This window comes from Panthera tigris, chromosome B2 (assembly GCF_018350195.1).
Source record: "Panthera tigris isolate Pti1 chromosome B2, P.tigris_Pti1_mat1.1, whole genome shotgun sequence".
Taxonomy (NCBI): domain Eukaryota; kingdom Metazoa; phylum Chordata; class Mammalia; order Carnivora; family Felidae; genus Panthera; species Panthera tigris.
This window is the reverse complement of record NC_056664.1, coordinates 1,941,539-1,966,222: the sequence shown is the minus strand read 5'-3', so window position 1 is coordinate 1,966,222 and position 24,684 is coordinate 1,941,539. Positions and strand designations below refer to the sequence as shown.

At 43.1% G+C, this 24,684-nt stretch overlaps 1 protein-coding gene and 1 long non-coding RNA gene across 7 annotated transcripts in view; one reads left to right on the top strand and one right to left on the bottom strand.

The window, feature by feature from the left end:
* The first annotated feature begins 4,713 nt into the window (after window positions 1-4,713).
* PGBD1 (piggyBac transposable element derived 1) overlaps window positions 4,714-24,684 on the top strand; it is a 30,615-nt gene continuing 10,644 nt past the window's right edge. The window contains exons 1-3 of one of the 4 annotated variants that reach the window (XM_042985426.1): window positions 4,714-4,793; window positions 9,564-9,964; window positions 11,313-11,469. In XM_042985426.1, the coding sequence (XP_042841360.1) occupies window positions 4,781-4,793; window positions 9,564-9,964; window positions 11,313-11,469 (571 nt within the window). In that variant the 5' untranslated portion in view covers window positions 4,714-4,780. Of the gene's footprint in view, window positions 4,794-6,048; window positions 6,209-6,229; window positions 6,337-9,563; window positions 9,965-11,312; window positions 11,470-24,684 lie in introns of those variants that run through there. The other 3 variants (XM_042985424.1, XM_007092703.3, XM_042985425.1) reach the window with 3 other exon arrangements.
* Window positions 6,847-24,684, bottom strand: part of LOC122238491 — a 35,383-nt gene continuing 17,545 nt past the window's right edge. For all 3 annotated transcript variants that reach the window (XR_006217419.1, XR_006217420.1, XR_006217421.1), the window contains 2 exons: window positions 7,398-7,719; window positions 6,847-7,137 (listed from right to left, as the gene is read on the bottom strand). This is a non-coding gene — a long non-coding RNA (uncharacterized LOC122238491). The remainder of the gene's footprint in view (window positions 7,138-7,397; window positions 7,720-24,684) is intronic.

Genomic DNA, 24,684 nt, shown 5'->3' with positions numbered 1-24,684 from the left:
CCACTCTTAAAGGTGTCTTAAAGTGCAGGTTTAATGGTGGACATTTTCCCCCAGTGGTTTTACTAATCACCCCCTACTGGCATCCCCCCCCCCCCACCATCTGCAGAAGCATTTTAGAAAGCAAAGATGATCTAATTTTACCATTTCCCACCCCTAGTCTTGCTACAATACTTCACTCATTCAGGTTAGAAATCCAGGTTAAACTATGGGAGAGATTTTATAAGTCATGTGAATGAACAGTGCTGAGTGAATCCAGATAGTAACTGTCTTACTTGATACAAACTTCAGTATCAGGATAGTGGGTCCTCCATAGACACTGTTTAGGAAATGGGGAAAGAAATTTGACTGTTTTCCTTTAATACTGATGATGCAGTTTAAAAATTTTTTTTGTAATGTTTGTTTTTGAGAGAGAGACAGAGCGTGAGCAGGGGAGGGGCAGAGAGAGAGGGAAACAGAGAATGCAAAGCAGGCTCCAGGCTCTGAGCTGTCAGCACAGAGCCCGACATGGGGCTCGAACACATGAACCATGAGATCGTGACCTGAGCTGAAGTCTTGCGCTTAACCGACTGAGCCCCCCAGGCGCCCTGATAATGCAGTTTTAAAATGTTGCTTGTTCTGGAATTCTTTGGAAGCAAACAGTAAAGTCAGCTGGGAGGAGATCATGATCTTTGTACTGTGAATACCAAAATGTCATGGAAATGATAGGAATAGTAAGCTTCAGGGAGTCCACTCATGAACCATCATCACTGCTTGCTGATCGGCAGTAGCTGCTTAGGGTGTAGTGTCTGGGAAAGACTTTACTTAGTCTGCCACAGGAGCGAGGCCTCGTGTGTGGCTGAGGATCTATCTAGTTCAGCTGCATATAGATTACGGAAAAAAAGTAGGAGTGATTTCATGGGAGCTTGTTTTTCTCTCAGAATAATCTGGAGATAAGCAGTCCAGGACTGATAAAGTGGTTCCATGACACCGCTAGGGACCCTCCCTCTGCTTTTCTGTTCCAACATGCTAGTGCACACCATCAGCCCTTGAGGTGGTCATGTGGTCCTTGGTGGTGCCAAAGCTCCAGTCATCACATGCAAGATGCAGACAGGTGGGACAACAGATCCCTCGCAGTTAAGCCAGCCTTCTGCAAAAACCGTCCTGTAATTACATATGTCGCACGCCAGAACTTAGGAAAGGGAGTCTGGAGAGTGTCTTGTTTTGGGTTGCAGGGTGCCCAGCTGAAAATCCACCTTCTGTCACTAAGAAGAAAGGGTAGCATGAAGGCCAGAACAGACACTTGGCAGTCTTTGACCCACTTCCTTTCGTCCTGCATCCGGCTGTATGCGTTCTGACTGAGAGCAATGTCCTGGGGGACACGTACCATGTCCTGGGGGAGGACAGAATCTGTAGGAGAAGCAGTGCAACGTTTTAAAAATTTATTTATATTTTGAGAGAGAGAGAGAGCATGTGCAGAGGAGGGACAGAGAGAATCCCAAGCAGTGCAGAGCCGGACATGGGGCTTGAGCTCATGAACCATGAGACTGTGACCTGAACTGACCAAGAGTCAGATGCTTAACTGACTGAGCCACACAGGGTTGACCCGAAAGCAGTGCAACTTTTTTTTATTAAAGAAATTTTTTTTAATGTTTATTTTTATTTTTTTAACATTTACTCATTTTTGAAAGGCAGAGAGAGACAAAGGGCGAATGGGTGAGGGGCAGAGAGAGAGGGAGACACAGGAACAGAAGCAGGCTCCAGGCAGTGAGCTATCCGCACAGAGCACGACACAGGGCTCAAACTCTCAGACCACAAGATCATGACCTGAGCCGAAGTCGGCCGCTTAACCGACTGAGCCACCCAGGCACCCCTTAATGTTTATTTTTGAGAGAGAGAGAGAGTGACACAGTGTGAGCAGGGGAGGGGCAGAGAGAGAGGGAGACAGAATCTGAAGCAGGCTCCAGGCTCTGCGCTGGCAGCACAGAGCCCGACGCGGGGCTCAACCCGTGAGCTGTGAGATCATGACCTGAGCCCAAGTTGGATGCCCAACTGACCAAGCTACCCAGGCGCCCCAAAAACAGTGCAACTTTTCAGGCACTTTGGTATTTCATGGAAACACAATCCTATGCCATCCCTCAGGAAGTCTTTTTCTCTGCCTTTATGGGTAAAATTGAGTTGATATCAGGGATGTTCCCCCTGTGTGTTTTGAGGGCTGTGCTGAGGTTATCAGCTCCATGTCCTGGTTTAAGTCTGTTTGATTCTGTTCAGTTTAAGAAGGAAAGAACAGAGAATGTCGTCATTATTCTCATGAAAAAGCAGTGACAATGACAAGAATGTATGAAGTATGAAGAATGATCTACCCTTAAATATCTGGAAATTTTACTTCTGCGTTTTTTTCTGGTGATACTATAGTACACACAGTATAAATTTATAAAGGTTCTAAATTCACTGGCATCTGAAATGAGCTCATTCCTCTCACGGTCCCAGGGGGAAAATGGTGTTCTCATAGGTACCCCCGGGGCACACCCATAACCGCCTAGACACGAATGTAGGATACAGGTAGATTTTATTTTTTATTTGTTTTTCAGATTTGTTTTAGAGAGGAAGCTGGGGAGAGGGGCAGAGGAAGAGAGAGAGAATCCCACACTGAGCATGGAGCCGAACCGGGGCTTCATCCCATGACCTTGGGATCATGACCCGAGCTGAGACCAAGAGTTGGACGCTCAACTGACTGAGCCACCCAGGTGCCCAATACAGGTATCTTTTAATAATCTGATTTCCTCATCTATTCTTGAAAATTACAGAAACATTGGGCGCCTGGGTGGCTCAGTCGGTTAAGTGTCTGACTTCAGCTCAGGTGATGATCAAACGATTCGTGGGTTCGAGCCCCATATTGGGCTCTCTGCTGTCAACACGGAGCCTGTTTGGTATCCTCGGTCTCCCTCTGTCTCTGCCCTTCCCTGATTCACACGCATGCTCTCAAAAATGAAATAAACATTTAAAAATTTTTAAAAATTAAATACAGAAACATTGAACAAAGGGCAGATGTTATAACAGGTATTGATGAAAGTTTTGCTTACAATGCAACACATCTTTAAAAAAATTTTTTAATGTTTATTTTAGAGAGAAAGAGAGCAAGTGGGGGAGAAACAGAGAGGGAGACACAGAATCCGAAGCAGGCTCCAGGCTCTGAGCTGTCAGCACAGAGCCTCATGCGGGGCTCAAACTCACAAACCATGAGATCATGGCATGAGCTGAAGTTGGACGCTTACCCACTGAACCACCCAGGCACCCCACAATGTAACACATCTTAGACACTCTTAAAGCAAAGTTGGAAGTCTGTTTAGACTGCAGGAACCCAGAAAGTATGAGCTGTATTACAGCTCTCTAAAACAAATCTGAAAAACAAATTCTACCGATCAGCATTTCTGTTGGGATAGTATCCTGTAATGTTCAAACAGTAGTGGAATGAAAGTCCTTGTGTGTCTTCATTTCCTGCTCACTTTCTGGTTTAAAAAACATAATGTTATTAATAAATGTGCTGTTATAAAACTAGCATGAAATAATAGGAAAGGAAAAAATAAATCACCCTTTCACTTACCAAAATAATCACTATTCAGTGTGTGTGTATGTGTATATATGTACAAACTAATTGTGATTAGTATTGATAGTTTCTGCTCAATTTAATTTTTGTATTTTTTAAAGTTTATTTATTTTGAGACAGAGTGAGAGAATCCCAAGCAGGCTCTGCGCTGTCAGCATGGTGACTGATGTGGAGCTTGAACTCATCAACCATGAGATCACGACCTGAGCCGAAATCAAGAGTTGGACGCTCAACCCACTGAGCCACCCAGGCGCCCCTCTGCTCAATTTTTAATATATCATAATTGTCCATGTTGTATCTTCATAAATTCTTAATAAATTAACTCATGTTTACTTATGATAGAAATTCACATAAATTGTAAAAACTGAAAAATATAAAGAAAGCAAATCATCCTGTTCATGGTCCAGATATAATCTCTTAATAATGTATTTTGAGATCCTGAAGCATAGAAACACTTAACTTTTCTCACTGTACTTAATATCATGAACAATTTTTATTTGTAAAAGTAAAGTACAATCAATTTGCTTATCTTCCCAGTCCATTCTAGTCCAGATCTGCCATAATCCTGAGTTGGCAGCTTGCCACGTGATCCTTCTCTGACCACTGAGGATTGGACCAAGAGGGGACCTGTAAGCCAGGTGTGGTCATTTGGATACCCCTAGAAGTTTGATACTGGATCAGATTCTGGTTGGTCTCTGTTAGGCATTTGGATAAGAAACTAATCTAGAGCTCGAACCATTTTTATGATCACATAAAAACCAAATAGAAACAAACCAGCCCAGCAAGAAATAAAGAAGGCAAGTCCTGAAGCTAGGATCCTATGAAGACTCAGAGACAGGAGAAGCAGGTCTGGCCCTCAGCTTCTCAGGTCCACTGTGCTCCCAGCTGGTCCTGGAGTCCAGGGAATACCCTTGTTTCCTTCTGGTAAAGGTTTCTTTTAAGTTAGTTTGACTGGGTTTCTGAACCTTGCCCACAAATGAACAAAAACATCCCTGATTAAGACAAACAGATAACCAAAAGTCTTCATGGAAGATAACTTTTAATATAGGTGGCACAATATTCTATATGTTCCCATTGTGAGTCATTTAGTTTATAATTCTGTCACTGTAAACAGTATTTCAGTGAACATCCGTGTACATACAGCTTTGCTCACTTGTACAATTATTTTTCTTCGTTCAATTCCTGTAACTGGACTTAATGAGGCAAAGGGGTAAGCATCTTTCCTTTTTTTCTTTTCTGTCTTCCTCTTCCCTTTCCACCCCGCCCCCACCTGCCCCCATCCCTCTTTCTTAAGTAGACTTCATGCCCAGCACAGAGCCCAATGCAGGGCTTGAAATGACACCCTCAGATCAAGACCTGAGCTGAGATCAAGAGATGCTTAACCCACTGAGCTATCCAAGCACCTGATAGGCACATTTTCTAAGGCTTTTGATTCATTTGCCAGGTGGTCCTCCAGAAAGGTTATACTAATCTACACCTCGTGTTAGCAGTCTGTGAAAATGCCCACATTTTTCATACCCACATCAACCCTGGGAATTACTCTTTTGATTTGCCAAGCTGGTACCTTTTAAGTGGTTTTACCAAATATTTTTGCTGTCAAAGTTGAACATCTTTTTATATGTTAATTGGTCAGTTATAATTCTGATTTTGTAAACAGCCGTGTTCACATTTTTCTGGATTTTTCTGTTAGATTTTTCTTTTACTTTAAACAGCAGTGCCCTTAAAAATTAACCAGGGGATCTGTATATAAAATTTTAAAAGCACATGCTCTTTAACAGATCAATTCCAATGTGTAGCATTTAACCTGGGATTATAAGCATGTAAAGATACTGAATGTTCTCTGCACCATTACTTACTGTACACACACACACACACACACACACCTACATACACACACATATGTGTATACATGTACACATAAAACAGGGATAGTTAGGTAAATTATGATGCATCCATACAATGGAATATTATTTAGCTGTTAATCAATAAGCTGGTATGGAAAGATCTCCCAGCTATCTTAACAGAAAAAGCTGAGGTGCAAAATCCTATGGTGATCCTATAGGTCCATATTCACTCAATAAATATTTATTGAGTGCTACTATGTGGCTGGTGGCGTCCTGGGAAAACACACACACGAAATATTAACAATGGTTGACCTTAGGGATGGTGCACTTTTCATTTTACAGTCTCTATGCAACTTGAGTTTCTATGATCTGCATACTTAAATTTTAAGAACTTGTGCTTCTTATTTTGTAATTGTTCATTTATCTGTCTAACCAGCAGCCTGAGAAGATCCCAAACAGTCTCAGTTTTGCCTTTGCCGTCATGTTTTTAATTGAAAAGATTTACAGAGAGGAGGGTGGGCGCGGGGCGTAGGGACGCGCCTGCGCGGGGCGGAAGGGGCGACGGGGTCCTCCCGGCGCACCAGAGAGAAGCGCGGCCGCCATCCTAGAGAGGCCGGGACCGCGATCCTAGAAAAGCCGAGACTCGACTGCCCGTGGGGCGGAAGAAAGAGCGGTGGAGACTCGGCCTCGGGGCTGCCGGGAGGCTGGCGCTCGCGAGACCGTGACGTCTTCGTTGAGCGCGGTCCTTGGGCTTTTGGTGGACTGACCGCTAGTCGGACGAGTACGTATTGAGCGGCAGCCGAGTGCCTCCGGGGTGCCTGAGGCCACCTCGGGGGGTGGGTGGGGGCGTGTGCTGGGCTGCGGGAGCCCTCGGTGCATTCTGCACCCGCCGCGCGGACCGGGCACCAGGTGGGCGCTGGACCGTGTGGACTGGAGCCCCCGTCCTCGGGCGTCCGGCGAAGGGGGACCGCGTGGGCGTGGCTGGTCGGGCTCGCTCTCCGGTTTTCCCGGTGTGGACTTGAGGTTCGGGGAGGTGTTTGCGCTGGGACTTGGGAAATCGGCCCTCCTGGAAGGGCAGTCCTGGCCGCGAAGGAGAAGGCGGGCGGATAGAAATTGAGCAGTCAGCGTGGCAGGGATGCGGAGTTTGCGAAGGCGAGGGCTGTCTAGGGGGCCCGGGCTGTCTTTCATTCCGGGGTTAACATTCCCGCAGGATAAAGACGTGCTCAGATGTCTATCCAGTGACAGACAAACCAGTAAAAGCCCAGGGAAGGGCAGGTCCTGGGGAGTGTGAATTTAGTTCAAAAGGAGCAGTTGAAACTCTCTGGTGGGGGAGATGCGTTGAACAAGGTCCCAACTGTACTTTAGGAAATATTAACCCATAATAGAGTGGACTGTGGGGCAGGGATACCACACAGAAAATTACTGTATTGCAAATTTTATTGCCATGTAAATGGTAATAGGGGAATAAAAGGGAAGTAATGGCTGTTAGAGGCGTTTTGGAGGAAGAATTGACTGGACTCAGAATAATATTGTACAGGGGCTGGTTTTAAGCCTGAATGCATGCAGGATGGTGGTGATGCCAATGGAAATATGGGGGAAACAGTGAGTTCAGCTCCGAGGACACTTTGATTTCAGTTTGGGATGTGCTGGAATTACGACCCAGGAGAGGCTGGAAGCTGGAGGCATCTACTGTCCTTTCAAGACGTGAGTCTGGAATGTAAAAGGCAGGTGGAGTCAGCCAGAGATTTGAGTGTTCCTGGAATAGAACTGAAATTGTGATTAATGAGATCATACAAGAAGAAAGTAAGGAGAGAGAGAGAGAGAACTTGAAGCATGTGTTTCAATGGTCTATTCTTAACATTAAAAAAATTAAAAATTAAAACACCAAAGTTAGTGGCTCAAAACCACCTCAGCTTATTACTTTTCATTGATTTTGTGGGCTGACTGGGCACCTCTATGGCTGGACTTACCTGTGGTTGCACTCAGGTGGTGAATCAGCTGGGAACAAGGCCCCGCGGGGCTTTAGTTGGGGGCACCTGGGTTCCAATCCACATGCCCTATGCATGGCAGTCTCGTGGCAGTGTGCCAAGAGCTGTAAGCACTTCCTCTTGCAGAACGGTTATTCCCGTATTCTCTAGGCCAAAGCAAGTCACAGGCCAGCATAGATTCAAGGGAAGGACAAGTAGACTCCACCTTTTGATGACAGAAGTGACAGAATCTCATCGTACGAAGTTTTAGAGGACAGGAGACTTTGTAAACAGTCTACCTCCCCTGCATTTAAGGTGGAATATTCTGTGGGAAATACACAGATGAGAGAGTATGTTAGGATTCCTCCACGGATGAAATTCTCTTCTCTCCAGCTGGAGTGTAGGCTGCTCAAGCATCTTCTTGTTTACTCTGCTTCCCTCACATCCCTTACCTCCTGGATCAACCCCCCCTCAGGGTTCAAGATATACTTCTCATTAACTTCACTGGTAGTATGGGCAAGCAGGCTCAGTTTCTGAGCATGACTTACAGTGGGGACAAAAATACAAGTATGTTTCATAGAATTTTGAAGCTCTTCTAATTTACTGATCCATTTTTAAAATTATTTTTATTTTTTTAAGTTTACATCCAAGGTAGTTAGCATATAGTGCAGTAATAATTTCAGAAATAGAATCCAGTAATTCATCTCCTACATATAACACCCAGTGCTCACCCCAACTAGTGTCCTCCTTAATGCCCCTTATGCATTTAGCCCATCCCCCCACCCCAAACCCCTCCAACAACCCTGTTCTCTGTATTTAAGAGTTTCTTATGTTTATGCTAACTAACTTGGATGTAAATTTTTAAAAATAAAATAACATTTAAAAAACAGAGTTTCTTATGTTTTGTCCCGCTCCCTGTTTTTATATTACTTTTGCTACCCTTCCCCTGTGTTCATGTTTTGTATCTTAAATTCGACATGCGTGAAATCATATGATATCTGTCTTTCTAATTTCACTTAGCATAATACCCTTCAGTTCCAATCTTGCAAATGGCAAGATTTCATTCTTTTTGATCGCCAAGTAATAATACTCCATTGTATTCTTTATCCATTCACCAGTTGATGGACATCTGGGCTCTTTCCATAATTTGGCTATTGTCGATAACACTGCTATAAACGTCGGGGTGGGTGTGCTCCTTCAAATCAGCATTTTAATATCCTTTGGATAAATACCTAGTGGTGCAATTGCTGGGTCGTAGGGTAGTACTATTTTTAATTTTTTGAGGAACCTCCATACTGTTTTCCAGAGTAGCTGCACAAGTTTGCATTCCCATCAGCAGTGCAAAAGGGTTGCCCTTTCTCTGCATCCTTGCCAACACCTGTTGCCTGAGTTGTTAATTTTAGCCATTCTGACAGGTGTGAGGTGATATGTCATTGTGGTTTTGATTTGTATTTCCTTGATGATGAGTGATGTTGAGCATTTTTTCATGTGTCGGCTATCTGGATGTCTTCTTTGGAAAAGTGTGTGTTCGTGTCTTTTGCCCATTTCTTCACTGGATTATTTGTTTTTCGGGGTGTTAACTTTGATAAGTTCTTTATAGATTTTGGATACTAACCCTTTATCTGATACGTCATTTGCAAATATCTTCTCCCATTCTGTCGGTGGCCTTTTAGTTTTGCTGATTGTTTCCTTTGCTGTGCAGAAGCTTTTTATTTTGATGAGGTCCCAGTAGTTCATTTTTGCTTTTGTTTCCCTTGCCTCCAGAGATGTGTTGAGTAAGAAGTTGCTGCGGCCAAGGTCAAAGAGGTTTTTGCCTGCTTTCTTCTCTAGGATTTTGATGGCTTCCTGTCCTACGTTTAGGTCTTTCCTCCATTTTGAATTTATTTTTGTGTATGGTGTAAGAAAGTGGTCCAGGTTCATTCTTCTGCGTTGTCACCGTTCAGTTTTCCCAGTACCACTTGCTGAAGAGGCTGTCTTTATTCCATTGGATATTCTTTGTCAAAGATAAGTTGGCCAGAGGTTTGTGGGTCCGTTTCTGGGTTGTCTCTTCTGTTCCACAGATCTTAATGTCTGTTTTTGTGCTGTTACTGATCCATTCGTATGCCTCAGACGTTCGTTTGGAAAACATTCTGAAGTGTGAACCTGGGCTAAGTGAACCTTTCCTTTAAGTCTTTAGGCTCACCATGGATGAAGCTGTGCCAGGCCCCGCACCTGAAGGTGCAGACAGCCGTGTGACAGTGAAGGAGGAGGACTCCCCCTGGGAGCAGGCGTGCAGCTCTTGGGAAAGCAGCTGCCACGCTCAGGAGCTGTGCCGCCTGCGCTTCCGGCAGTTCTCCTACCGGGATGGGACTGGGCCCCGCCAGGCTCTGGCCCAACTCCACGAACTCTGCCGCCAGTGGCTGCGGCCCGAGACCCACAGCAAGGAGCAGATCCTGGAGCTGCTGGTGCTGGAGCAGTTCCTGACCGTCCTGCCCGCCGAGCTCCAGGCCTGGGTGCGGGAGCACCACCCGGAGAGCGGGGACGAGGTGGTGATGGCGCTGGAGGGTCTGGAGAAGGACACAGGACAGCAGGTTGGAAGAGGATGTGTACGGTGGCATGGGAGGAGAAGTGGGGAATGTTTGTCTATTAATTTTTAACTTTTTTTTTATTTTTAAAAAATAATTTATAAGTTACAGAAGTATGTGGGAAAGTAGTACAGAGAACTGTCTGCTGCTCACCCAGACTCCCTAGTTGTTGACACTGTGTCATGATGTGCCTGCTCTTGTGCAAGCCACCCCCTTTCCTCTCTCTCTGCGTGTCACACACACTTACACACTCATGCAGTATTTTTTCGACCATTTGAGAGTTATTTGCGGATACTACACTTCTTTATCTCTGAACACTTTAGTGTTCAGTGTGTATTTCTGATGAATGAGGGCGTTCTTTTGTATAACTGGAATACAAAGATCGAGTTTTGGGAAATTAAAATTATTATGGACTATCATCTACACAGTAGTCCTTGTTCGCGTCCTGCCAGGTCACCTCCGTAGTGTTCTCTGTGGCAGTTTTACTCCGGTCCAGGATACAGTCCAGCAACCTATGTTGCATTTAATTGCCTCTTTAGTCTCCTTGAATCTGGAACAGTGACCTCGTCTCTTTTTTTTGTTTTTTTAAAGTTTATTTATTTTGAGAGAGAGAGAGTGTGTGTAAGCAGGGGAGGGGCTGAGAGGGGAGGAGAGAGAGAATCCCAAGCAGGCTCTGCACTGTCAGCCCAGAGCCCAATGCAGGGCTGGAACTCACGAACTGTGAGGTCATGACCTGAGCCGAAATGAAGAGTGGGTCGCTTAACCAACTGAGCCACCCAGGTCCCCCACTTGGTCTTTCCTTGTCTGCCACGACATTGATATTTGTCTTACATTTTCTCTTGATAAGGTCCATGTTGTTCCTTTTGCCTAGAATGCCACAGGAGAGGTGTTTGCCTTAGTGCATCACATCAGGGAGGCACATGGGGATGGGTTGTTGCATTACTGATGAGCTTAAGGTGGTGTCTGTCAGATTTCCGTTTCCTCAAGTTACCACTTTCCCCTTGGTAGTCCCCTGAGTAGCCTGTGGGAGCTGTCCTGGGATAGTCTCCATCCGCCAGTGTGAGCATCCACCTGGGTTTGTTTGGTTTTCTTTCTGGGCGGGCATCCGCACTGTCTGGCCGCACTGTCCTCGTTTGCCGCGTATCCCCAGCACGTAGAACACAGTCCGAGTCTCCGTAGGTGTGCAGTCCCTCTTTACCAAACGGGTGGACATCTCGGTCTGCTACTCTCTTACTTACTGCTGCTTTGAAAGATCAAATGGGGCATGTGTGGTATTTCCTTGAAGATGTCCCTAACCGCTGTTCAGTCCTGTTCCCACCGGGATGCGTTTTCAAGGTAAATCTTTTATCCCCAGGCTTCTGTCTATACTCGGGGACAGGACATGCACTCACTGGTGACAGAGTATCAGGGAGCCTCTTCAGAGTGTCAGAGCCTCCAGCTCCTGCCCAGGGTAACTGCCTTGAAGTGTGAACCTCCAGAGCTCTGCCAGGAGAACCCCGGAGAAGTGAGTGGTGAGTGCCAGTGCGTGTGTAGTACGGAAGTTGGGAGCAGACACTGACAGGCGCTTGTTTATCTGTGTCTTTCAGTTTTTATATATAGGTAGGTATAGATCTATATCTATATTTATGTCTATATATGTGTGTGTGTGTATCTATCTGTCTATATTTTTTCCCTACCCTGTATCTAAGCAAGCTTCTAAAAACATTTGGAATTGTAAAATGTTAGGATCCTGAGATCTTGTCCAATTCCCCTCCCAATAGTTGGGAAAACCAAAAGTCAGGCTGTTTAATGACTTGCCCAGGGTCATCAGAGGCAGAGCGACATCTAGAATTCAAGTCACCTGACCTTCTGACCGGAGGTCTCTCTGCTACTTACCTTTGCTCTACATGTGTAATTCTATACTTGTGGGTGTTTTCAAGATTTACTTGGCAGCTTTCCACAAATTTACCTTTTTCCCCACAATAACATTGTCTTCAGTATCCTCCCTGCGTCTAACCTGGAGTCATTTTAAATGCAGCTGTGGGCTTAAACAGGTTCTCTCTGTTCTCCATTGAAGTGCATTCTTCTGTGTGCAGGGTCCCCCCACTCTCCATACCCAGGCTTCACCTCCAGGAAACCATCCCAACCGTTGCTTATTGTTGAGCTCTGTGCGGGCATCTGGCACAATGTTTGAGGTCTGCAGATGGATTGATAACAGACAGAAGTACACAGAAAGTTCAAAGAAGAGACCTTAGAATTCCACAGTGCAGTGTTTTTTAACCTTCTCATGAGGGGTGCTACTAGTTTTTCCCCGGAAGTTATTGAAAACTTGACTCTCTTCCCTGGAAAATGTAGGTACATGCAAAATTATGCATATGATTTCAGAGGGTTCGTGGTTTACCCCAGTCATGGTTTACCATGGTTTACCAAATTCGCTACGTTGGTGATCTGTGAATACTGATATTTTGACAGTAAGTGTAGAATGAATAAACGGTTCATATAATAAATCACTAGAGGGAGATGAAATGTATACGGCTCATATTGCTTATGGTGTTTACTCATATCATGTAGCATGAATAGGACTTGATACTTCCCTGCTTACTTGGCTGATGGTTCTGTCATAGTTCTGCAGCTGTGAAAAACCAGCATTGCGTAAAGCCCCAGAATAGTTTGTTTATCTGAAGAAGTTGAGAGGTAGTGGGGAGCCCCACAGTGAGCAGACATTCCTGCTTACCTATGAGATGATGAATATACACCTACTGGAAGCAATTTTGTTTTGACTGGAGAGGAGAGAGGGGTAATGAACAGAGGTGGACAGTCGTCAGAATGGCGAGGATGGTAATTGACAAATAGGTAACAGTGATCGTAGGATGTAAGATTCTTTCGTGTAAGTGAATGCTTAAAACAGCATGACGTGGCTCACAAACCGGACCCTAGCCGCACTGTGGGCAGGACAGTGGCCTCTTGTGGTTTTCTGTGTCCCCAGAGGGAGGCACCACTGCTGTGGTAGGTGTTATCCAGATGAGAACGCTCTCTGGGCCTTCCGGAAGCATGCTTTGTCATTTTCAAAGACTTTTTTTTTTTTTTTTTTTTTTAATATATATCCTTTTAGCTCCTTCTGAATATTTAAAGACTCTAGCTAAAGGCCTACCTATCAGTTATAAACCCAGCACATTTCTCCAGGCTACCTGACAGTACATGACTTAGACCAATTTCCCAGACTAGTTGGGTTTCTTCCTCCTGTGCTGGGATTTTCAAGGGATAGTAAGTTCACCAGTGTGGCTGGAGGGTAGGGTTTGTTTGCGAAAGAGTGTGTGGGAGGAATGGGGAAGTCACGTGGGAACGTTTTGTGGCATTAAAGTTTGGACTGTCATTAAAAAGTTGGGTGCCATAGAAGTCTTTTTAAAAAAATTTTTTTATAATGTTTTATTTTTGACAGAGAGAGAGAGAGGGAGAGAGAAAGAGAGTGTGAGTGGGGGAGGGGCAGAGAGAGGGAGACAGAATCCCAAGCAGGCTCCAGGCTCTGAGCTGTCAGCACAGAGCCCTGTGCGGGGCACGAACCCACAAACATCTCATGACCTGAGCTGAAGTTGGACATTCAACCAACTGAGGCATCGAGGCGCCCCAGCCTTTTTTTTTTTTTTAATCAAAAATATGATTTACAGCAATTGTAGTGTGTGTGTGTATGTGTGTGTGTGTGGTATTCTCATCTGTCGTGGGACACTAGAATTAAATGAAAACTCACGAGTACTGTATTTTTCCCAGTCTCTCAATGCTCAGTTGTGATAGTCTTAGTGTCAGACACATTGTTGAGTGTGTGCGTGTTGGTGGAGAAGTAGAAGGGACCTTGAGGTATCACCCGATAGACGACACCTGAAGCCTGCCTCCTCCTGTTCTGTCTTGAGCAGGGATGCACAGCAGTAGATCAGTGTGGTGTTTGTATTGAACTTTCCCTTATGTGAAAACATCCCTCTGCCTCTTTCTCGGGCTTAACCCTAATGCTCTTCCACCTGAGGAGGATGATAAGGAGCAAACACAAAGTCTGATTTGACCTTTGCTATCTCAGATTTTCCACTGTCTTTGTTTTCTTTCCTCACTGCATTTTATGTTTGCCCCTTTCCATTTTCTTTCCCATCTTCCCCTTCTCAATATAGCCCCTTCTCTGTCACCAGACCTGTTTCACATTGTGCTTTTTTAGTTGAAGGGTTTGGCATGTATGTGTTGTTGGGGGACGTTGGGGGTAAGGTCGCAACAGTGCATCAGGGACAAGCGTGTTTTTCCAGCAAGCTTTATTAGTTCCTCTAGATACGAAACACCACCAGCGAAAAGATGCTATGGTGATCCATTGTGTCTGGAGCCAAAAAAAGTGATGCTACAGTCTTGGATAAATTCTGGGTTAGAATCATCATGTCTTTTTCATTTAGTTTTGTGTAGCTGGTATTAAGCTGATCTGAAAATATAATAATACGTGACCTCAGGGGGGTCTTGCAGTTTTACAAAGAGCTTTTGTGTTCATTCATTTGATCTTCACCAGCCCTGTAAAGTGGACTCTGTTTTCCCCATGGCACAGATAAGGAATGGGGGGAGGCTTAGCAAGACTGACAGGCCCAAGGTCACACAGCTGCAGCTGTAACCTAGTTCTTTTTTTTCTTTTCTTTTAATTCCAGTGTAGTTAACACACAGTCTTATATCAGTTTGAGGTATATAATACAGTGATTCAACAATTTTGTGTATTAGTGCTCACCACGGTAAATGTTACTCTTAATCCTGGTCACTGATTTCACCCATTCCCCCACCCACCTGCCCTCTGGTAAACGTCTGTTGTTCTATGTAGTTTTGTTTTTTTTTTTTTTTTTTTTTAATGTTTTATTTTCAGAGAGAGAGCAAGCAAGCGAGAGCTCAAGCGGGGAAAGGGGCAGAGGACAGAGAATCCCAAACAGGTTCCATCCTGTCAGCATGGAGCCCTATGCAGGGCTCAATCCCACAAACCCTGAGATCATAACCTGAGCTGAAATCAGGAGTCGGACACTTAACTGACTGAGCCACCCTGTTCTATGTAGTTAAGAGTCTTTTTTTGTTTTTCTATGTAGTTAAGAGTCTATATAATTAAGAGTCTTTTTGGTTTTTCTCTTTTTTTCCCTTTGTTTTGTTTCTTATATTCCACATGAATGAAGTCATACGGTATTTGTCTTTCTCTGTCTTATTTTGCTTAGCATAACATTATCTAGCTCCATCCATGTCACTGCAAATGGCAAGATTTCATCCTTTTTATGACTGAGTAATATTCCTGTGTGTGTCTGTGTGTGTTGGTGTGACTCCATTCGTGTGTGTGTGTGTGTGTGTATACTTCTATATGCGTACCACATCTTTATCCATTCATCTATCAGTGGACACTTAGGCTGTTTCCATAGTTTGGCTATTGTAGACAATGCTGCTATAAACAGAGGGGTGCATATATCCTTTTGAATGAGTGTTTTCATATTCTTTGGGTAAATACTCAGTAGTGCGATTACTGGATCATAGGGTAGTTCTATCTTTTATTTTTTAAGGAACCGCCATACTGTTTTCCACAGTGCCTGTACCAGTGCATTCGCCACCAACAATGTGGGAGGATTCTTTTTTGTCCATATTTTCACCAACACTAGTTGTTTCTTATGTTTTTGAGTTTAGCTATTTTCACAGGTGTAAGGTGATACCTCATTGTAGTTTTGATTTGCATTTCCTGATGATAAGTGATGTTAAGCATCGTTTCATGTGTCTGTTGGCCATGTGCATATCTTCTTTGGAGAAGTGTCTGTTCGTGTTTTCTATCCATTTATTAATTGGATTATTTGTTGGTGCTGAGTTGTGTAAGTTCTTTGTATTTTTTGGATTTTAATCCGTTATTGGACATGCTATTTACAAATGTCCTCTCCCATTCAGTAGGTTGTCTTTTAGTTTTGTTATTTCCTTTGCTGTGCAGCTTTATCTCAATATAGTCCCAATAGTTTATCTTGCTTTTATTTTCCTTGCCTCAAGAGACCTATGTAGAAAGATTTTGCTACAGCCATGTCAGAGAAATTACTGCCTATGCTCTTGTCTAGAATTTTATGGTCTCGTGTCTCAAATTTAGGTCCTTAATTTATTTGGGGTTTATTTTGGTGTATGGTGTAAGAAAGTGGTGCAGTTTAATTCTTTCACATGGAGCTGTCTGGTTTTCCCACCACCATTTGTGGAGAAGACGGTTTCTCCCATTGCATATTCCTGCTTCCTTTGTCAAAGATTAATTGACCATATAATCACGGGTTTATTTCTGGGCTTTCTACTCTATTCCATTGATCTATATGTCTGTTTTGTGCCAATATCATACCGTTTTGATTACTGCTGGTTTGGTTTGGTTTTTTTTTTTTTAAGTTTATTTATTTATTTTGAGAGTGAGGGAGTGCAAGTGGGGAAGGTGCAGAGAGAGAGGGAGAGAGAATCCCAAGCAGGCTGCATGCTGTCAGCATGGAGCCTGACGCAGGGCTCAGTCCCACCAACTGGAAAATTATGACCTAAGCCTAAATCAAGAGTCAAACACTCGACCGAGTGAACCACCCAGGCTCCCTGATTATTACTGCTTTGTAATATAACTTGAAATCTGGAATTGTAATACCTTCAGCTTTGTTTTTTCCTTTTTAAAGATTGCTTTGGCTATTTGGGGATCTTTTGTGGTTCCATACAATTTTTTAGAATTGTTTGTTGTAGTTCTGTAAAAAATGCTGCTGTAAATTGCTTTGGATAATATGGACATTTTAATTATATTTGTACTTCCAATCTGTGAGTCTTTCATTTGTGTCATCTTCAGTTTCTTTCCTCAGTGTTTTACAACTTCCTTGGTTAAGTTTATTCCTAGATATTTCATTATTTTGGTGGAATTGTAAATGGGATTATTTTCTTAATTTCTGTTTCTGCTGTTTCGTCATTATATAGAAATACAGTGGATTTGTGTACATTGATTTTGTAACCTGTGACCTTACTGAATTATTAATTCTAGTAGTTTCTTGGTTGAGTCTTTTGGGTTTTCTCTACATAGTATCATATCATCTGCAAATAGTGAAAGTTTTCCTGCTTCCTTACCAGTTTGGATGTCCTTTATTCCTCCTTCTTCTCTGATTGCTGTGGCTAGGACTTCCAGTACTATGTTGAATAAAAGTTGTGAGAGTGGACATCCTTGTCTTGTTCCTCACCTTAGGAGAAAAGCTCTCAGTTTTTCCCCTTTGAGACTGATATTAGCTGTGGGTTTTTCATATATTGCCCTTATTATGTTGAGGTTTGTTTCCTCTAAACCTTCTTTGTTGAGTGTTTGTATCATGAATAGATATTGTACTTTGCCAAATATTTTTTCTTTTTTTAGTTTCTATTGAAATGATTGTATGGGGGCACCTGGGTGACTCAGTTAAGTGTCCAACTCTGGGTTTCGGCTCAGATCACGATCTCACGGTTTTGTGAGTTTGAGCCCCGCACAGAGCTCTGTGTGCTGTCAGTGTGGAGCTTGCTTGAGATTCTCTCTCCCTCTCTCTCTGCCCCTTCCCCACTCATGCTCTGTCTCTCTCAAATAAATACATAAACTTAAAAACAGAAAGAAATGATATGTTTTTTTTTTAATTTTTTTTTCAACGTTTTTTATTTATTTTTGGGACAGAGAGAGACAGAGCATGAACGGGGGAGGGGCAGAGAGAGAGGGAGACACAGAATCGGAAACAGGCTCCAGGCTCCGAGCCATCAGCCCAGAGCCTGACGCGGGGCTCGAACTCACGGACCGCGAGATCGTGACCTGGCTGAAGTCGGACGCTTAACCGACTGCGCCACCCAGGCGCCCCGGTTTTTATCCTTTTATTGATATATCACATTGATGGATTTGCAAATATTGAATCAAATCACTATTGCATCCTTGGAATAAATCCCACTTTATTGTGGTGAATGATGTTTTTAATGTATTGTTGGCTTAGGTTTGGTAATATTTTGTTGAGGATTTTTGCATCTGTTCATCAGAGATATTGGCCTGTAGTTCTTTTTTGGTAGTGTCTTTATCTTTTTTTTTTTTTTTTTTTTTTTTTAATCAGGGTAATGCTGGCCTCATAGAACTAATTTGGGAGCCTTCCTTCCTCTTCTACTTTTTGGAATCATTTGAGAAGAATAGGTGCTAACTCTTCTTTAAATATTTGGTAGAATTTGCCTGTGAAGCCATCTGGTCCTGGACTTTGTTGGGAGTTTCTTGATTGCTAATTTAATCTTCTTGTTGGTAATTAGTCTGTTCAAACTTTCTGTTTCTTCCTGATTCTTTGGTAGTTTCTTTGTTTCTATGAATTTATCCATTTCTTCTAGGTTGTCTAATTTGTTGGCATACAGTTTTTCATAATATTCTATTAGGTTTGTGTTTCAGTGGTGTTGATTGTTATTTATACTCTTTCATTTGTGATTTTGAGTCTGTTTTTGTTTTTAATGAATCTGACTAGAGGTTTATGAATCTGGTTGATCTTTTCAAAGAACCAGCTCCTGGTTTCATTGATCTGTTTTTGTTTTGTTTTTTAATGTTTATCTTTGAGAGTGAGAGCCAGAGTATGGATGGGGGAGGCAGAGAGAGAGAGGGAGACACAGAATCTGAAGCCGGCTCCAGGCTCTGAGCTGTCAGCACAGAGCCTGCCTGACACAAGGCTCAAACCCATGAACTGTGAGATCATGACCTGAGCTGAAGTCAGATGCTTAACTGAGCCACCCAGGTGCCCCTCAGATCTGTTCTATTATGTTTTTAGTTTGTATATCATTTATTTCTGCTCTAATCTTTATTATTTACTTTCTTCTGGTGGTTTTGGGTTTTGTTTGTTCTTTTTCTAACTCATTCAGGTGTAAGGTTAGGTAGTTTGAGATTTTTCTCGCTTCTTGAGGTAGACCTGTATTGCTATAAACTTCCCCTTAGAATCACTTTTATTGCATCCCCAAGGTTTTGGACTGTTGTATTGTCATTTTCGTTTGTTTCCATGTACTTGTTGATTTCTTTTGTTTCCTGGTTGACCCATTCATTGTTTAGTAGCATGTTATTTAACCTCCATGTTATTTGTGGTCTTTCCAGATTCTTTCTTGTGGTTGATTTCTTGTTTTCCTTCCTTCCTTCATTTAATTTTATTTGCTTTGTTTTTTAAAAAAAATTTTTTTTTAATATTTATTTTTGACAGAGAGAGAGAGCAAGCATGAGCGGGGGAGGGGCAGAGAGAGAGGGAGGCACAGAATCTGAAGCAGACTCCAGGCTCTGAGCTGTCAGCACAGAGCCCAACGCGGAGCTTGAACTCACAGACTGCGAGATCATGTCCTGAGCCAGAGTCGGATGCTCAACCGACTGAGCCACCCAGGCGCCCCTTTTATTTTCTTTCTTTAGGCTTCACTTCCAGCATGGAGCCCAGTGCAGGGCTCAAACTCACAACCCTCAGATTAAGACCTGAACTGAGATCAAGAATCAGGTGCTTAGCCAACTGAGCCACCCAGGTGCCCTGATTTCTAGTAATATAGTATTGTTGTTAGAAAAGATGCATGGTATGACTTTGATCTTTTTGAATCTTTTGAGATTTGTTTTGTGGCCTAATATGTGATCTATTCTGGAATAATGTTCTGTGTGTAATTGAAAAGAATGTGTGTTGCACCTGGGTGGCTCAGTTGGTTAAGCATTCAACTCTTGGTTTCGGCTCAGGTCGTGATCTCACGGTTTGTGAGTTCAAGCCCTGCATCGGGTTCTGTGCTGGCAGCCTGAAGCCTGCTTGGGATTCTATCTCCCTCTCTCCCTGCCCCTCTCCTGCTTGCTCTCTAACTCTCTCTCTCTCTCTCTCTCAAAAATAAATAAATAAACATTAAAAAAAAGAAAAAGAAGAGAATGTGTATTCTGGTGTTTTAGGATGGAATGTTCTGAATATATCTGTTAAATCCATCTGGTCCATCAAAGCCAGTTTTTCCTTGATGATTTTGTGTTTGGATGATCAGTGCATTAATGCACAAAGGGTGTTAACCCCCTCCCACTATTATTACTGTCATTTATTTCCTTTATGTTTGTTATTAACTGTTTTATGTATTTGGATGCTGCCATGTTGTGTGCATAAATACTTAAAATTGTTATATCTTCTTGTTGGATTTTGCCCTTTCTGACTATATAGTGCTCTTCTTTGTCTCTTTTTACAGTCTTTGTTTTAAAGTCTAGTTTGTCCGATATAAGTATTGCTACTCTGGCTTTATTCATAAGTGTTCCTCCATCCCCTCAATTTCAATCTGCAGCCGCCTTTAGTAGGCGCTTATAGGCAGCATACAGATGGGTCTTGTTTTTTTATCTACTATGTCACCTTATGTCTTTTGATTGGATTTGTTTAGTCCATTTACATTCAACATAATTATTGATAGACAAGTATTTATTGCCATTTTTTACTTTTTTGTGATTGTTTCTATAGATTTTCTTCGTCCTTTCTCCTCTTGCCCTCTTTCATGGCTTGTTGGCTTTCTTTCTTGTATATTTGGATTTCTTTCTTTTATTCTTCGCATATCTGTGACTGGCTTTTGATTTGTGGTTACCATTAGGTTTGTGTATAACCTCTTCTGCATATAGCAGTCTGCATTTAAAGAGGATGGTCACTTAGTTTTGAACTCATTCTTTATTCCTCTCCCCCTCCCACCATTCAAGTTTTAGGTATATGGTTTCATATTTTACTAATCTCTTTCTTGACTGATTTTTACAGATATACTCGTTTTTACTTTCTTTTTTTTTTTTTTTTACTTTTCATACTCTTATGGTCTTTCCTTTCCACTCAAAGAATCCCTTTTAATACTTCTTACAGGACTTTTTTAGTGGTCATGGACTCCTTTAGTTTTTGTTTGTGAGAAACTCTGTATCTATCCTTCTATTCTGAATGATAGCCTCACTGGATAGAGTTTTCTTGGCTGCAGATTTTTCCCGTTCAGCACTTTGAATATCAGGCCACTCCCTTCTGGCCTGCTAATTTCTGCTGAAAAATCTGATAGCCTTATCAGGTTTCCCCTGTATGCAACTCTCTTCTCTTGATGCTTTTAAGATTTTTTTCTTTGTCACTACTTTTTGCCTTTTTTATTTTTTTTACTTTTTGCCGTTTTAATTACTATGTGTCTTGGTGTCGACCTCCTTGAGTTAAATTCTTGGGAGGATCTCTGTGCCTCCTGAATCTATCTGGATATGTTTCCTTCTCCAAATTAGAGATGTTTTCAGTTTTTTTTTTAATTTTTATTTATTTATTTATTTTTTTTATTTGAGAGAGAGAACGAGTTGGGGAGGGGCAGAGGGATAGGGAGAGAAAGAATCCCAAGCAGGCTCCGTGCCCAGCATGGAGCCCAATGCAGGGCTTGATCCCACGACCATGAGATCATGATCCAAGCCGAAATCAAGAGTTGGGTGGTTAGCTGACTGAGACACCCCTCAGTTATTTTTCAAGTCAATTTTCTCCCCCCCTCCTTTTTTTAAACGTTTACTTATTTAAGAGAGCATGAGCAGGGGAGAGGGAGGGGCAGAGACAGAGAATCCCAAGCAGGTTCCCCACTGTCAGCACGGAGCCCCACAAGGGGCTCAGGCCTGCATACCATGAGATCATGACCTGAGCTGCAATCAAGAGTTGGATTCTCAACTGACTGAACCACCCAGGCAGCCCTCCCTCCTTTCTATCTCTTCTTCTGAGATCCCTATAATATGAATGTTAGGCTTGGTAGAACCACTGAATTCCTTAAGGATTCTTAATTTGCATAATTTGCTTCTCCATTTCTCAGTTTGGTTACTTTCCATTATTCTGTCTTACGGTTAATTCATTCCTCTTTTTTGACTAGCCTGCTATTTATTCCTTCAAGTGTATTTTTTTCCTCACAATGTGCTTATTTTTTAAAAATTAATTAATTTTAAATTTACATCCAAGTTAGCTTAAAGTGCAACAATGATTTCAGGAGTAGATTCCTTAGTGCCCCTTACCCATTTAGCCCATCTCCCCTCCCACAACCCCTCCAACAACCCTGTTTGTTCTCTGTATTTAAGAGTCTCTTATGTTTTGTCCCCCTCCCTGTTTTTATATTACGTTGCTTCCCTTCCCTTATGTTCATCTCTTTGTATCTTAAATTCCACATGAGTGAAGTCATATTGTATTTGTCTTTCTCTAATTTCGCTTAGCATAATACCCTCTAGTTCTATCCATGTTATTGCAAATGGCAAGATTCATTCTTTTTGATTGCTGGGTAATACTGCATTATATATACCACATCATCTTTATCTGTTCATCTGTCGAACATTTGGGCTCTTTCCATACTTTGGCTGTTGTCGACATCGCTGCTATAAACATTGGGGTGCCTGTGTCCCTTCGAAACAGCACACTTGTATCCCTTGTATAAATACCTAGTAGTGCAGTTGCTGGGTTGTAGGGTAGTTCTATTTTTAATTTTTTGAGGAACCTCCATACTGTTTTCCAGAGTGGCTGCACCAGCTTGCATTCCCACCAGCAGTGCAAAAGGGTTCCTCTTTCTCCGCATCCTCACCAACATCTGTTGTTGCCTGAGTTGTTAATGTTAGCCATTCCGACAGGTGTGAGGTGGTATCTCATTGTGGTTTTGATTTGTATTTCCCTGATGACGAGTGACGTTGAGCATTTTTTCCATGTGTCTATTAGCTATCTGGATATCTTCTTTGGAGAAGTGTCGATTCGTGTCTTTTGCCCATTTCTTCACTGGATTATTTGTCCTTCAAGTGTATTTTTAATTTCATGAATTGTGTTCTTGATCTCTGATTGGTTCTTTTTTGCCATTCTGTTAAGGGTCTCACTGATGTCCTCCACTTTTTTTTTCAAGTTCAGTGAGTATCTTTAGGATTATTAAAATCTCTGTCAGGCATATTACTTCTATCCATTTCACTGAGGTCTCTTGCTGTGGATTAGTCTTGTTCTGGGACGTATTTCTCTCTCTCCTCATTTTTTCCAGTTCTCTGTGTTTCTGTGTGATAGGAAAGTTAGCTACTTCTCTTGCTCCTAAGGATAAGAGCCTTATGAAGAAGAGGTCCTGTAGTGCCCTGCCCTGCAGTGTCCCCTGTTCCTAGGCCTGGTGCTCCAGGGAGTGTTTTCTATGTCTCTTGTGTGTGTTCTGCTTTTGAATCTTGGCCTGTTTTTCCGTGAGCCAGTTGTCTGCAGAGCTTCTCTTTGCCTCTTCTGTGCAGTGTTTAGTCCCTAGTGGGAGTGGGGTGTGTTTTAATAAGGGGTGTGAAAGGTCACTTGTGAAAGGTGACCTGCCCTGGTCGCTGCCGGAACTGAGGTCCTACAAAGTGCACTGTCAGGAGATGTGTTGGCAGGGTTTGTGCAGCTCTTCTGCGGGCCGAGGCCCTGGGTGCAGAGACTAATCTGAGGAGGACTAGAAAGGGCAGCTCTGACCACATGCAGGGGTGGGGGCTTGGTGGAAGGAAGTCAGGTTTAGAGTGTTGGAGCTGAGCTGGTTCCTCAGGTGGCTGCTTTTTATGCTGGGGGTGAGGGAGATAAGTGACACCTGCCAGCTCCTTTGTTCCTGGAGGGGTCTCCCTACGACCCCTGTCTCTCCATGCCATGTTCCGAGTTGAGCAAACCACTCTCCTGTCTGCCCCTGCCATTTTTCAGACTGTTCGTTCCACACTGTACCTGCACGGGCTGTTTGTCACGCTAAGGGTGGGGACTCGTCTTAATACCTTCGGGCTCTCCCAGAACTGAGCCCACCAATTTTTAAAATTCCAGGATGTGAGTCCCACTGGTTATAAGAACTCAAGAAATTTGGCCCCTCTCACTTTCAGAGGCAGATGTTTTGGGAATTTGCCCTCTCTTTTGTGGACTCCCTGTGTGAAGGCCTGTTTTTGCCCGTCATCTTGCCACCAGCTCCCTCCCCACCACGGACGGCCATGGTCTGGCTGTTTCTCTCTCAGACCGCATCCTTGCCCTTCCTGCCTTCTTCAGCGTGCTCTCTTCTTGGTCTTTAGTTGTGAGTTTGTTCTGTCAGTCTTCAGGTAACTTCCAGGTTATATACACTGATGTGGATATTCTCTAGTTGTTCATGTGGGGCGTGGCGAGTGTAAGGTCCGTCTCCTGTGCCATCTTCCCAGCTGACTCTCTTGCTTTTAAAACTCTCCTTAGGGGCGCCTGGGTGGCGCAGTCGGTTAAGCGTCCGACTTCAGCCAGGTCACGATCTCGCACTCTGTGAGTTCGAGCCCCGCGTCAGGCTCTGGGCTGATGGCTCGGAGCCTGGAGCCTGTTTCAGATTCTGTGTCTCCCTCTCTCTCTGCCCCTCCCCCGTTCATGCTCTGTCTCCCTCTGTCCCAAAAATAAATAAAAAACGTTGAAAAAAAAAATTAAAAAAAAATAAAAAATAAAAAAAAATAAAACTCTCCTTATCGTGACCTTTTGCCGTTTTATTTATCATGTGTCTTGATGTGGACCTCCTTGGTTGAGTTTTTGGGGCGGATCTCTTGCCTCCTGGATCTGGATTTCTTTTTCCTTCCCTGCATTTAGAAGTCTGCAGCTATTATTTCTTCAAATAAATTTTCTTCCCTCTTTTCTCTCCCTACTCCTTCTGGGATCCCTGTGGTGTTAGTGAAGCAGCTTGCGACTGCATCGAGCACGAATGGAGTCAGACCAGGTGTTTGCCAGAGATGCAGTAGCAGGCAACTGTTGGGCACTTTCCCTGTGTTGTCGCCTGAGAAGCTTTTCGTTGGTGGTGGGACCTGCAATCAGACC